At 38.8% G+C, this 15,044-nt stretch overlaps 1 protein-coding gene across 6 annotated transcripts in view; it reads left to right on the top strand.

The window, feature by feature from the left end:
* Window positions 1-15,044, top strand: part of ARHGEF10L (Rho guanine nucleotide exchange factor 10 like) — a 3,087,848-nt gene that overhangs the window by 1,659,060 nt on the left and 1,413,744 nt on the right. For all 6 annotated transcript variants that reach the window (XM_044061816.1, XM_044061815.1, XM_044061819.1 and 3 more), the window contains one exon: window positions 11,845-12,015. In XM_044061816.1, coding sequence (XP_043917751.1) covers window positions 11,845-12,015 — 171 coding nt within the window. The remainder of the gene's footprint in view (window positions 1-11,844; window positions 12,016-15,044) is intronic.

The raw sequence follows: 15,044 nt of genomic DNA, 5'->3' as shown, positions 1-15,044 counted from the left end.
ATAGCAATTGGCTGATAGTTTTTCAGTTCTGCGGAAGGTCCCCCTTTATGAAGTGGGATTACATGGGAAATTTTTGTTTTCGAGAATGGACCTATTTATAAGGACTGATTCTGGGAAGGCTATAGATTCAGCTGCAGTTTTGAGGTATTCACTGGGTAAGTTATCTGTGTCAAGTGTAGTAGGTTTTAGTTTCTGTAGTAGTTTTTTTATAGTGGCTGTAGGAACTGGGGAGAAAGAGAATGCGGCATTGCTAGTTGTAGGCTTTGCTGGTTTGATATCAGGAGTAGGGGTTTGCTGCTTGGAAAGGGCAATTATAAATTCACTAAAATGTTTGTTAAAAATGGTAGCTATGCTATCGGAATTATTGTGGATGTTTAGCATTGGTGTACTAGATTTTCCTGGGTGAAGGATTGAGTTTATAGCTGGCCAGAATTTTTGAGGGTTTTTTCTGATGTATGTTTTGAATGTTATGATAGAAATTTATTTTATTCAGTTTTAAAGTGGTATCAGACCTATGTTTTTAATCAATCTGTTATAACCCAATCTTAAAAGTAATGGGAGTGGATATTCTATACTGTGCATGTGCTTAGGCAATTGTAGCACACTAGTAACAGTACTAATGATTTCAGGCAAACAGATAAGTTACTTGTTTACGTCATGCCAGACAAGTGAAGATGACTAAGGAGGAATAAACAAACATTCTCCACATGTTTAGCTAACTGCACTATCTGCTATAGCAGTTTTGGCAAGACCCTGACTAGCAGGTCAAAGTGCATTCTACCAGAACAGCTGCTATCAGTGTGGACTTTTGTAGAATGACTGTGTCCACTGTATTTGTGGAACAGCAATGTAGACTTCTATGCAATGCTGTCCAGACATCACAATCTAGATGAACAGTTTATAAGTAGGAGTGATTGTGCCATTGTATTATTATAAGGTATCCTGGCACTTTCCACCCATGTCCATGTTCACGGATCCACATTGCTTTGGACTTTCACAGTCATATTATTTATTCATGGCAGCAGTGATTATTATAATTAATATAACATGGCAGTTTGGGGGTGTTTACCATAAAACAAACCAAACGGAGCTGTAGAACAGCAGAAAAGGTTTTAATGTGTTCTGGTACTTCGGATAAAGTGCCTTCAGAGGAATAATTTCAACGCACTAGGCAGTACTATTTCTACAAGCTTAATTAACACAGTTCTACAGCTCCATTTGGTTTGTTTTATTTTTCATTTGGTTTTTATGTTTTCACTGTGTTTACCATAAGCCTGGATATTTTAACAGAAGGATAATTGCTGCAGTAGGGACTCCCAGACCCCTTTCCCCAGGTGCTGCTAAAGAATCTGGGTGGTGTCTTGAATTCGTATCTGCATTTTCATAGTCACCATGTTTGATAGGCTACAGTTGTAAGACTTCTAATCAGTACCTTTCATGGACAGTATATCTTTTCTTTTATGGCACTGCATGTTTTGTGGTAAAGCTTTACCTCTTATTAGGTTTTAGATGGGAAATTACAACTGTTTATTGCCGATATCTCTCTACTTCCCCAGATACCAACTGACAGTGGCAGGGGTTATGCTTTCCTTTTATGCCAGACTTCTTAGAGATGACCATGAGATGAGCTGCAAACTCACACCACTTTGGGGAGATCTAATTGCTCTTCAAATTAAGCAAAAAGATGTGTGGTGTATTCCATTCATTATCAATAGTGAGGACTGTCTTTGTGTTCGAGTGTCTAGGGGTTATATTGAGGAATATCTCACATCTGTACTTAACCAAGAAATAAATAGCAACAGTATCACCAAACCAAAGAAAAACAAGCTTCAAAGCAGGATCTGACCAACGTAATCCACAGAGTAAACCTGTACTTCCTTCTTCCAAGCTAAAGGATGAGGAATACAATGTCAGTGCTACAAAACAGGATCATAGGAGGTTACTAGGCTGATGGTCCTGGGGCCCTTACAAGCCTAGCCAAGAGTTTATCCCCCAAAAAAGAACCCTTGCTGCATTGATCACATTTATAGCTAGATGGATACAGTATTTTACTGGTGAAGATTTCAAGAACATAATTTAAACTAGCATTTCCATTTTGTGATTTTGGAGTTAAGATCACAACAGATGCCACTGAGTAAGATTAATTAAAAATTGCATCTCGGTTAAATTAAGCATAGTGCTTCATGTATTATGTAGAGATATCACATATGGCAAGACCATAATGTTGTGAGACATTTCTCTAGGAAGCAAGGTCCTGACAACATTATTTCTTGATCTATAAGATAATGTCTCAGTGTAAGTATGGCCTAGATTTACGGTAGCTTTTGGTTTGGACATTTTCATCGATATTAGAAAAAAGGAAAGGTGGAGGCTAAACGGTTAAAGCATGTTAAAAAAAGATAGATCTGACTGCTTTGAAATTATGTCTGTAGAACATGGCCAGGATTTAAAAAGTGCCTCCACCAGTGGTAAGCCCTAGCATGGCTTGCTTTCACTGGTGATGGCCCTTTCTGATTCAGAAACAGGCTGACCACAGTGAGTCTGCATGGTCTGTAGGATCACTGCAGTGGGCTATCTCCACAGCCCTGCTACATGCTAATGTGGCATTCCAGGTGAACGACCTGTGCTATTTAGCCATGTTCTGCCCCATGGAAATGGCTGTAGTACGGGATTTACACAGCCAAGTGATTCAGAGAAGTACTGGAATGAGTATGGTAGCACAGCCATCCATAACAGTTAGCAGGTCTGAAAAGCTATATTTCCCCATGATAGTCAGTGGGGAAGATCACATGAAAAGTAAGATCATGTAACTGACTCTGGAGCAGTAGTGGCATGTGTGTGTGTGTGTGTGTGTGTGTGTGTGTGTGTGTGTGTGTGTGTGTGTGTGTGTGTGTGTGTGTGTGTGTGTGTCCTCCAAAACAGAGTAAAGGGCTGATATGAAGTCTAGGATCAAAGAAGTGAAAGAAAAATAAATTATTCTCAACACCTTATACATTTTTATAAAAAGTAACTGAAATAACAGGCACTTTCTTACAGTATCATTTGATCTACAAAGAGGACTGTTCTTGATTGGTGCTGTGGTTAGATTATCTTCTACACTGACACTTGACATCTTTTCCCTGAAGTTTCCTTACTTGGTGCTAGAAGCAGAACCATGACAACACATGCTATGAATTCATGTATCATCTACATAAGTGTACTTGTCCCCCAAACCTACTGTAATTGCTTCTGTCATCTAAATTAACATACTTAACTCCCACACACCTGCCTAATGTTATGCCTGAACTACATAAGCATGTTATTCCCCCATCTGTTGTGTTTTCAAGCTTCATTTACATAACTGTAGTCATCCCTCCCCCTGCTGGGATTTCATACTCATTTTCATAAGTATACTTACTGCCCCACATGCTGTGATTTCAGGCGTCATCTACATTAGCATGCTTATTTCCCACACCTGCTGTGACTTCATACTGTATGTACATAAGCATGTTATCAGCCCATCTGCTGTGATTTCATACCTCCTCTGTGGAAGTATGTTTATCCCTACCTGCTGTGATTTCATGCCTCATGTACATAAGCATGGTTATCATCCCATCTGCTGTGATTTCATGCCTCATCCACAGAAGTATGTTTATTCCATACCTGCTGTGGTTTGAAGCCTCATCTACAGAGGTATGTTTGTCCCATACCTGCTGTGATTTCATGCCTCCCCCACACCTATTGTGAGTTCATGCCTCTTATACATAAGCAAGCAAGAATTCCCAACAGGGTATGTGTTACTGTGTAAATAACGCCCATCCAGAGGTGTTATGAGGCCCAACTCCGCAAGCCGAAGGCCTCTACACCTCTGGAAGGGCATTATTTACACAGTAACACACACCCTGGCAGGTATTATTGTGCTTAGAGAATTGGCTATCTGCAAAATTGTTGCTGTGATTTCACACATGCTGCAATTTCACAAATCAGCTACCTATGTATGCTTATCCCTAACACCTGTGATATCATGTGTTGTCAACATAAGTGTGCTACCCCCCTACCTGCAGTGATTTCATGAGTTAGATACATACGTGTGCTTACTCCTCACATCTGCCATGATTTTATTCTTCAAATACATATGCATGCTTATCCCCTACACCCACTGCAAGCTTTCCCTGTGCAATAGCTTAAGCCTCCTGTAGTGGAGGCCCATGGGATATATGCAAATGACCAAGTTAAAGACATACCAGTATCTAAAAACTAGTAGAGTATAATTCAGGAAATAAAGCAAGTGACTGTATACGGTGTAGGCATGGTTCACCTCAGAGCTTATGCACCTGGCAAATGCACATGTAAATATACTGAAGTCACCAGTTTCACATACAAATTGGCATCCATTGTAAAAATAACCGCCATAAAAAAAAGGGATTTTTGTGGTTTAGAGATTTCTCAATAGTCATAAGTATATAGAATTCTCAATAGTCATAAGTATAATGTTTGTTGTGTTAATATAGTTTGATTACTTTTATATGAATGTAAATTTCCTATGTCATAAGTAATAATTCAGGAAAGGTGTTTGAAAAAAAAAAAAAAAAAACAAGTAATCTCCGTGGTATCCCTGAAGTCTCAAAACAATCCACTAAAGTGTAGTGGGTCTAAAAACAAAATAGTGTAAGAAACTTCTCTGTGTGGAAGATTTTCAGTCCATATATTTCTAGTTAATCACTGTATATTAATCAGATCAGACAATAGTAGTAGAAGTAGCAAACATAAACTCATCAAGTCAAAAAGTAATAATAGAAAATATATAATTCTACAGCATTACTAAGTATTCGAAAGTAATCCAAGCAAAGCTGGCAGTCTCTTTCCAGTCGAAAATCCTTTATTAAGTACACAGACAAGCAATCCAAGTAAAACAAAAATAGAGTAATAATTTCCTCACAAGCTTTCTAAATATATATATACTTGTTATCAGGCATGGGAGTGGTTTATTGTGCTATAAAACAAAGTGTTATTGGTACACATGTTAAATTCACATCCCTTCCCCCATCAGTGTGACATTCGAGCTGGTCCTGCCCTACCTAGTAGCTGTCATAATAATATATAGCCCTAATGTACTTTAATGGTACATCTTATTTAACCATATTATTAAGTCTGTGATTTTATACAAGGCAATATACTACATGGCTGGAAATATATCAACCTTAGTTCATTTTGCGATCAAAAATTATATATAAATATATACATATACATTTTGCATGTAAAAATCAGTTTCTATTTTCATAACCTATTGTTAACAAAGATCGCTTTCGTCCTTCTAGACTTCTTCAGGTCTGTGTACAAGAACCCTAAAAACCTATATAATTGTATAATTAGTTAGTATTGTTATTACACATCATTTTGAATAAAGTGGAAAAAAGAACCAGAAAAAAATAAAAATTTGTATGATGATGGAAACAAAATATACACTTAAATTTCAAATGATTTAAAATGGTATTTAAAACCAATTTGTAGAAAAAATAAAATAAAATACAATTAGTCATGTAAAAAAGTTCCAGTGCACTTTTAATTGAACAGTAGTAGTTTAGTCCAGGATTTCTAAAAGAGTTCAGCTTTAATTGCCACATGAGTTCATGTTTCTCCAGAATATTCGGGATGTCTCCTTCAAGATCACCCATGTCTATGCGATCCAGGATCTGGAACTTAAAACCTGTGTGTCTTTTATGAAGAGAAAGGTGTTTGGCTAGTGCATTATTTTTAGATCCAGAACGGATTTCTGACAGATGACATGAAATCCTTCGCTTGAGTTTATTTACAGTCTTGCCCACATAGAATGCATCACATTCATTGCACTGTGCCCTGTAAATTACTTTTTTAGTGTTACAGTCACCCCCTGCACTGGTTTTAATGATCTTCTTTAAATAAGGGCAATAAAAACTATCACCTTGCTGTATAAATATACAAAATGTACAATTAGTTTCACATCTTTTAGTGCTTTTCTCACATGGTCTAGGTTTAAATTCAACAAAACTTCAAATATTCCTGGCCTTCCTATAAACAAATGATGGGGCTTCACCTAAGATGTTAATCAGAAATGGGTTTCCTGTGACAATGTCCCAGTTTTCTTCAATAATATTTTTATACTGTGATAATCCAAAGTGTATGTCAGGATGCGGCTATTTTTGCATTTGTTATTCTCTGTGGGATTACTTAACATTTTTCTACTGGGGAGGTTGAGCAAAGGTGCTTCAGTCCTTTTCAGTTCTATAATGGGTTCCAGGATGTTTTTTAACATCTGACTTTCATAGCCTCTCACTAGAAAATCATTCTCTAAGTTGTTCAGGTTTCTCAGAAATGGTTCCATCTCTGTGGTAATTCGAGCTAATCTATAGCCTTGGGATTTCACTACATTGTACTTGTTTTTTGTAGGATGTAGACTTTTACTGTGGAGTAATAAGTTTACCCTCGTTGGTTTTCTGAATAGATCAGTGGTGATTCTGTTATTGTTGATGTCCTTGGAAATATGCATATCTAAGAAAGTGGTTGAAGTACAGCTATGGGAAGAGGTAAACTTCAGGAAGGGAGTTGTTTGATTGAGGTAAGTGATAAAATCTCCAAGCTGCAAGGTGTCACCTTCCCACACAATAAAGACATCGTCAATAAAATGTAAATAGCATGTGATATGCTGCATGTAGTCTGTGTTGTTTAACACAAAGTCCTCCTCCCATTTGCCCAGGACTATGTTAGCTATGCTGGGAGCCATGGCAGCCCCCATTGCTATACCAGTTTTTTGTTTGTAGTGTTTGCCATTGAAAGTAAAGAAATTGAAGTCCAGTACAAGATTAATGAGCTTGCTTAACTTTTGCAGTTGTGCCTGTGTACCCTGATTATGTTTCTTAAAAGACTCCATAGCTGCTGTTATACAGTAATTGTGAGGGAGCACTGTGTACAAGGATTCCACATCAATAGTTACCAAAATACTGTCAGCTTCCACTGTAATGTTTTTTATTTTCTTCAAAAAATCCATTGAATCTCTTATGTATGACTTATTCTTTTCTGCTAGAGGTTTTTGTTTTTAGACCCACTACACTTTAGTGGGTTGTTTTGAGACTTCAGGGATACCACGGAGATTACTTGTTTTTTGTTGGTACTTTGGTTTCTGAGACCAAGGTTTTTGTTCCGTTAAAGGATCCCTGAATTGGTGTGGAATTCCAGCATTTTAAGACATGGATAATGACAGGCTAAAAGATTTACTAACTGTACCTATCTGGAATGATACAGAAGCAGATCAGATACAAACTGATACAGAAAATGGACAGGGAAATATGGGCCTAGAAAATATGAATTCAGAGACTTTTTCTAAACTAGAAAAGCAACTGAAACGCATGCAGGGTCTCTACTGGGAACACATTTATTTACAACAAAGCATAGATAAGAAGAGACTACCCCGGGGACTTAGATTGAACAAAAGAACAATGTGGAAAAATATGGATGATTCACTTTCTAAGGAATGGGAAGATATTTTAGAGGATGCCAGCTACAAACTTATTTGTCTGCTAGTAAGAAACAACCTTAGTGTGCAGGAAGCTACAAAGGCTGACATCACATCTTTAAAAACAACATTGGAAAATGAGAACCACAATAACCTAGATGCTAAATTTGAGCTACTTTAAAGAAAGAGTGAAAGGATATGAGCAGTCCATTAAAGAAAGAAAGATTAATAAAATGAAATGAGATCAACTGGACAAAGATGATCCTGGGAGACTTACTAGGAGGTACAATAATAATATCAACAACAACAGAAGAACCAACAACAGACAAGGTTCTAGTTATTACAGGGGATATAAGGGAAAATATAACCGTGCCAGCAGACCTCAACGGGATTTTCCCAGGGGAGATCCTCACACAAAACCAGACAGGGGCACAATACAGGACCACCAGGAGACTGCCCCTCCAACATCTCATTCCCTACAATCCCAATCCCCTCTGGCTATCAACACTCCACAGAAGCCTTTGACATCACAGAAGGATCAGGACAGGAACATAAGCCACAGCGGCAACCAGAACCAACAGAGAGTTCTACAGGACGAATTACAGGACTACCAGGACAACCGGGACCACAGACAATCCAGCTACCAGGAGCAGCAACACCATCACAGAGACCAGTTTCTTCAGGAAGACCAATATCGACAGTACAGACATCAACCACCACACCAATACCAAAGCCAGCACCAGTACCAGAACAAGAAAGACGACCACCACCAGAGCCCCAGAGCTTGCCCCTCTTACTAGGTCCCCCCATACCACAGCCACAGCGAGGAATACTACTACAACCCACCGAGATTCCAGAAAGCAGAGGAGGAATTCCAGAGGTCTTATACTCTATCCACAAACTCCCAGGGAGACAGGAGAACAAAACAGTGGACAGGAGTGAGGGAAATACAATACCTGGGCGGCAACACAGTTCTGCATTAAAGAACTGAGCTCACTCTGCCTGCAATAAACACGGAGCTTCTCATGTTTAATACATTGCAGTTCCGCATTAAACACGAGAAGCTCCGTGTTTAGCGATTTTTGATTGGCCCGTATACCGGCATATGGGCCAATCAAAATCGCTAAACACGGAGCTTCTCGTGTTTAATGCGGAACACAAGAAGCTCCGTGTTTAGCAATTTTTGATTGGCCCGTATGCCAGGTATACGGGTCAATCAAAAAAAAAACAAACAAAGTGGAGGCTGGCCGGGATTTAAACCGGCAGGGCGGGACTCGGGATCAGGCTACTGATCTCGGGACAGTCCCGCCCAAATAGGGACGTCTGGCAACCCTGGCAGGGGGTGACTGTAACACTAAAAAAGTAATTTACAGGGCACAGTGCAATGAATGTGATGCATTCTATGTGGGCAAGACTGTAAATAAACTCAAGCGAAGGATTTCATGTCATCTGTCAGAAATCCGCTCTGGGTGTAAAAATAATGCACTAGCCAAACACCTTTCTCTTCATAAAAGACACATAGGTTTTAAGTTCCAGATCCTGGATCGCATAGACATGGGTGATCTTGAAGGAGACATCCCGAATATTCTGGAGAAACATGAACTCATGTGGCAATTAAAGCTGAACTCTTTTAGAAAGCCTGGACTAAACTACTACTGTTCAATTAAAAGTGCACTGGAACTTAGAAAATTGCCACATTGTTTACATGACTAATTGTATTTTATTTTATTTTTTCTACAAATTGGTTTTAAATACCATTTTAAATCATTTGAAATTTAAGTGTATATTTTGTTTCCATCATCATACGTATATTTTTTTATTTGTTTCTGGTTCTCTTTTTTCCACTTTATTCAAAATGATGGTAATAACAATACTAACTAATTATACAATTATATAGGTTTTTAGGGTTCTTGTACACAGACCTGAAGAAGTCTAGAAGGACGAAAGCGATCTTTGTTAACAATAGGTTATGAAAATAGAAACTGATTTTTACATGCAAAATGTATATGTATATATTTATATATAATTTTTGATCGCAAAATGAACTAAGGTTGATATATTTCCAGCCATGTAGTATATTGCCTTGTATAAAATCACAGACTTAATAATTTGGTTAAATAAGATGTACCATTAAAGTACATTAGGGCTATCAGGACCAGCTCAAATGTCACACTGATGGGGGAAGGGATGTGAATTTAACATGTGTACCAATAACACTTTGTTTTACAGCACAATAAACCACTCCCATGCCTGATAACAAGTATATATATATTTAGAAAGCTTGTGAGGAAATTATTACCCTGTTTTTGTTTTACTTGGATCACTTGTCTGTGTACTTAATAAAGGATTTTCGACTGGAAACAGACTGCCTGCCTTGCTTGGATTACTTTCGAATACTTAGTAATGCTGTAGAATTATATATTTTCTATTATTACTTTTTGACTTGACGAGTTTACGTTCGCTACTTCTACTACTATTGTCTGATCTGATTAATATACAGTGATTAACTAGAAATATAAGGAAAAAAAGAAAAGGGATAACCTAGTGTTAAGGTGATAATGGAAGAGGAAGTCGAACGGGAGGTAAAGAATTACAACAGGACCGAGTATATAAGTGTGTGTGTGTGTGTGTGTGTGTGTGTGTGTGTGTGTGTGTGGTGTCGGATAGCAAAAACCAAAGAAGAAAAATAATAATGGAGGAAGGATGACTAAGAGGGAACGAACCAACAAAAATACCACACCAGTTTTATTGACTGGTTATCAAGGCAGTAATTGTCAAAATAATTACAAATATATGCATTTATATTTTTATCTGAAAGTCTGATACTACTTTGTGCATACAAAGAAATGTGGTAACACAGACCTTACTGAGACAAAAGGTAATAGGCTCAAATGCTAACCACAGCAGGAGGAAAAAAAGTAATTCTCTGTCTGGTGGGAGTTTCCCACCAGGCAGAAAACAACACAGCTCAATATCTTTTTGCTGGACTTAGTGACCATGTTTGATGTGCATGCATTTTACAAAAGTTAAGGTCTGTAGGCCTTGTGGGAGAAAATATAGTGAGAAGAGCTTGTTGTAATTTCATAAAAATCAATTATATATTTCATGGCAAACCAAATAATGAGTGATAGCTTGTAGTATTCAAACTTAAGTTGCAGAAAATGTTGCATTAGGAGATGTGTGCATCTGGCTCAAATGGAAAATATAGGTATTTAGAGGAAATAGTAGTAATTGTAGTATCATTCTCTCTATATATGTTTTCACTGGGAGAACTCATTCAAAGGAGAGGGCTTCAGTATCACTACAATGCAGATGATACACATCTCTAATTATGTTTTTCTCAGAACATCTTTTTTATAAATTCCTTTACTGATGGTACAGAAAGCTTCTATTGGAATCTTAGTAAGTACCTGAAGCTTGAGTCCTCCCAATACTGTGTCCATGGCAGTATATGAATGTCTAACTTCTTAGCCTAGTATTTTTACTGTTAGGACCGACTGGATTTCATGAAACCTATATGTTGTCCTAGATGATATCTTGTTAAGTCATTATGATTCCATCTCAGGAACATAATCCAGATTCAGTACCTTCTTTCCCCATAGGACATTTCTGCAGTTTTTGCATAAACTAATGTATTCTCAGTTTGAGTGCTGTAATTCTGTGTATCTAAGACTTTCCTGTTCAGAATGTGACCATATCCAGGTGAGGAACAGCTCCATTGCCTGATTACTTGCAAATATACTACTCCAGTTCTGTGGAATGTACTGATTGCCATATCAGTCTTGGATCACCTGCACATTTTATGAGCCAGTGTGTTTACCCTGCATGATTTAGGTCCGGTACCCTCACACCCATAACTGAAAAGAATTCTTGGTTTACCACAGACTGGCTTGGCTCTTGTATTTCACCTGTCTGGGCTATTGGATGCTCTTATAATGCAGTGTGAAACTTCAGGAGTTTGTTCCCTCTTTTTGGCCCTACCTCCCCAAATCCTTCATCCCTAGTGGTAAGGGAGACACAAGGATGGCCAGGTTGGTTAGGAGAAGGTCCGACAAGACATCATTTTGGTTTAGATTTTGACTAGCTTTGATTGATGCTGATCAGACTGTCCAGTTTTACCTTTTCTGTAATTATTTTAATTTGACTCTATTCTGAGAGCTTTGTACAGATTTAGTTTTTTTATTTTTATGTATGTTTTACTGTGATGTGCTTAGGAAAAAGCACATAAAAGAACTAATCTTTATAATAAAGTGTCAAAGTGAGACTAGCAGAACAAAAGAAAGAAACCACCAGGAGAGAATGAGAATTTCTAACTTGAGCTCATGAATGTGTTTCATGTTTCTCATCTAGATTATAATTTCCCAATTATATTTCAGGATATGTTAAAAAACACTCCAACTGGTCATGCCGACAGGCTATCCCTTCAGCTGGCGCTTACAGAGCTTGAAACATTGGCCGAACGACTAAATGAGCAGAAAAGAGTTGCAGATCAGATAACAGAAATGGAGCAGCTGACAAAGAGCATTAGTGACCGTACTTTATTTAAGGTAAAGTATAGCTTGTTAATTAAAAGCCTCAAAAAGCCAGTATAATTCATTCAGATAGACAATATATAGAAATGCTGAAGAGCAATACCCAAGAGTACAAGTGGCCAGCAACATTACTATGCTTAGTTTTAATAATTTTAATACCTTTTTTGTTGCACAGCACAGACATATTAGGTGCGCTGAACCTTTTCAGGAGCACTGCAGGAACTTTGTTCTGATTCTGATTAAGCGACTTGCTGTAAGTATTATAGTATAGAAGTGAAATGTGGGCCTCAAACCTGTCAACATCTATCTGCTGCTTGTTGACCTAACTCGTTTTGCTCTACATGCCCTGCACTACTGCTATCAGCACTGTAGCAGAAGAACAGTCTATCAGACTATGGATGTAGCATCAGAGAATAGGTGATAAAAGGATATAAAACACAAAACTGAGTCCTACAAAGTTTTGAGTAACCCAGTTATCCTGTGTTGTTAATTCAGGGAATAAAGTTTCCATTGATAATATAATGTTTCCTGCAGAGGACTATAAGCAGTGCAAATAGAAAAATAAGATAACATGCACATAACAGTGTAGTTACCTTATGTTTCCCCATCATTGTACAAGCACCCCACCTGAGACTAACATGGCACCTTCTCCTAAAACAGCCCCACTGATAGAACTAGGTTAAAAACCTGTGAGTGTATAAATCTGTCTATACTCCCATTTTCTGGCACATAGAGTACACATGGAGCTGACTTCTTTGTTTCTACCAGGCATCAGAACCGGCAACACACCATCATGTACCTTAAAGTTTCCTCTACCACTGATTCAGTGCTGTACCCGCCTTTCTTTCCATGCTTCTATCCCACACACCTTTTTTGGCTGCTATATTTACAATCCCTTACCAGTGCTTAATTTTCCTTTCTGTATCTGCTGTCACATCTGCCTCCCCACCTCTTGCCACCTCTTGTTTCTATGCTTTCTTTTGCTTTCCATGCTTAGGCATTAGATTCACAAGGAGAATGGCTTATCTTCCCTCTCTCTGCATCCTCCTTTAATTTTGTTGGAATCCTGTCTTACTTTCTTTGCTAACATCTTCTCTAATATCCCCCTTTCCCATTCTCACACCATTACTGCCATTGTACACTTACATAGGTCTCCTCACGAGTCATGAAAAACACATTGGTCATCATTCTGTCCCTGCACAGGGCTGGGTATAATACAAAGCCATGCAGCCCACTGATTTATACATGCATCCCTAGCTCAATGTGTATCTCCTTCCTCACCATTTGTCACATTAATTCACTTCCCAGAATTACAATATAGCCATTATTTGTATTCCTGCTGTTCTTTGTGTTTCACCGTTGCAGTCATCACATTTGGGTTATCTGCTTGCAGTAGCCCTCAGTCAGCCTGAATATCAAAGCCTTGGGTCCTGTGTTGGTTGCTGTCTCATCTTCCATGACATCAGGTAGTCAGGGGTATAAAGCATGCAGTCAGCACCATTACATCAGTCTTTCTTGCCGTGCGGTGCCCGAAGCAGAAGCAGTTCGCAAGAGCCGGTTGGCCGACTCCTGAAATTTTCATTTTCGAGTTTCAGAACCGAAGTCTTCAACTAAAGTTAAGAACCCCGTTGGGGAAAAATTTTCTTGCTCTAAACTGATGTCAGTAAAAGCCAATAATTGTATTTCTTGTGGAAAGCAAATACCTCATAAAGATTTTCATTCGTACTGTATTCCTTGTCTAGGCCCTGACCACGACGTACCTCTCTGCCGGTTTTGTGCCTTATTTAAACCATGAACTATTCATCGTCAGTATATTTTCACTTCTAAATATTTTGGTACTCGGTTCAATTATCCAGATATGTCTTCAGTAAGCCACCCGACTACCGACATTCTGAAAAAAACGCAAAGATAAAGACAGAGACAGGCCGCCTAGATCCAAAGCTGCCAATGACGCTTCTCCTAAGCTAGTCACCAGTTTGCCGGTACTCAGTGAGGCGTTTTCACAGCCCCTGATACCCGCTACTTCAGATTTGCAGGCCTCTACTGAGAACCAGTCAGAGTCTGGTATGCCATGAGATGCTTCAACTGTGGAACCTGCGGATGTCTCTAACTTGGATGGGTCTGGAGCCACTGTGCAGGCACCAGCTTCTGAGGGTGTATTCAGGCCTACTGACTTGCATATTAAACCGACGCCATCTTCTTCTTCAAGGCCTAAAACTCGAACCATACCTAGGAAACCGATGCATAGACCCCATGGTCAGGCCTCTATGCCTAAAAAACAATAAATGATAAGAATATTTTAATCAGGGGAAGCCAACCTTCCCCCTCTAAGAGACCTAGGACTGAATTTACTTATGATACTTCTGACCAGGATTCTGAAATTTCTGTCTCCTCTGATGACCAGGATTTACCCTTATCCACCTATGAGGATTCTGATACAGAGGACTGTATTCCCTCTGCTTCTCCCCCAGAGGAGTTTTCTTTTGGTGAGACCTTGCATACTCTTAGGGAGCATTTTCACTGGGAAAACCAGGATTACTCTGATTCTAAAAAGTGGCTTAGAGATTTCTTACTCCTACCCCAACACAGGCCTTCTACGCTGCACGTTGTTGACGATGCCTTTTCAGAATCTAACTTGGCCCCTGACTCTTTACCTTCTGCTCCCAGAAAACCTGATAGATATTACAGGGTTCCTGATTCTCACAAGTTCCTTTTCAAAAATCCTACTGTAGACCTTGAGACCATTTCACTGGGACCCAAGGGCATTAAGGCTACTACTGCCAAAAATCTTACCTCCTCTGATAAGAGATTCCAGGGCCCTGGATAGATGGGTAAGAACTAAGGTATACACCTCTGCAACCTTGGCCATCAGGGCCTTAAATTGCCAGTTGCATGTGTTAAAGTATCAGCAGCATATTATTGGATTGCTTAAACAGAAAATGATGTTGATTCCTGATTGTGCTGAAAATAAAGATTTACAGGATTTAATGCATTCTGCTGAACAGGTTGGAAAACCTACTTTGCAATGTGGTTTTGATTCACTA

The sequence above is a fragment of the Protopterus annectens genome, chromosome 2.part0 (assembly GCF_019279795.1).
Source record: "Protopterus annectens isolate FY-2018-M chromosome 2.part0, PAN1.0, whole genome shotgun sequence".
Lineage (NCBI taxonomy): Eukaryota > Metazoa > Chordata > Ceratodontiformes > Protopteridae > Protopterus > Protopterus annectens.
This window is presented reverse-complemented; position numbering and strand designations above follow the sequence as displayed.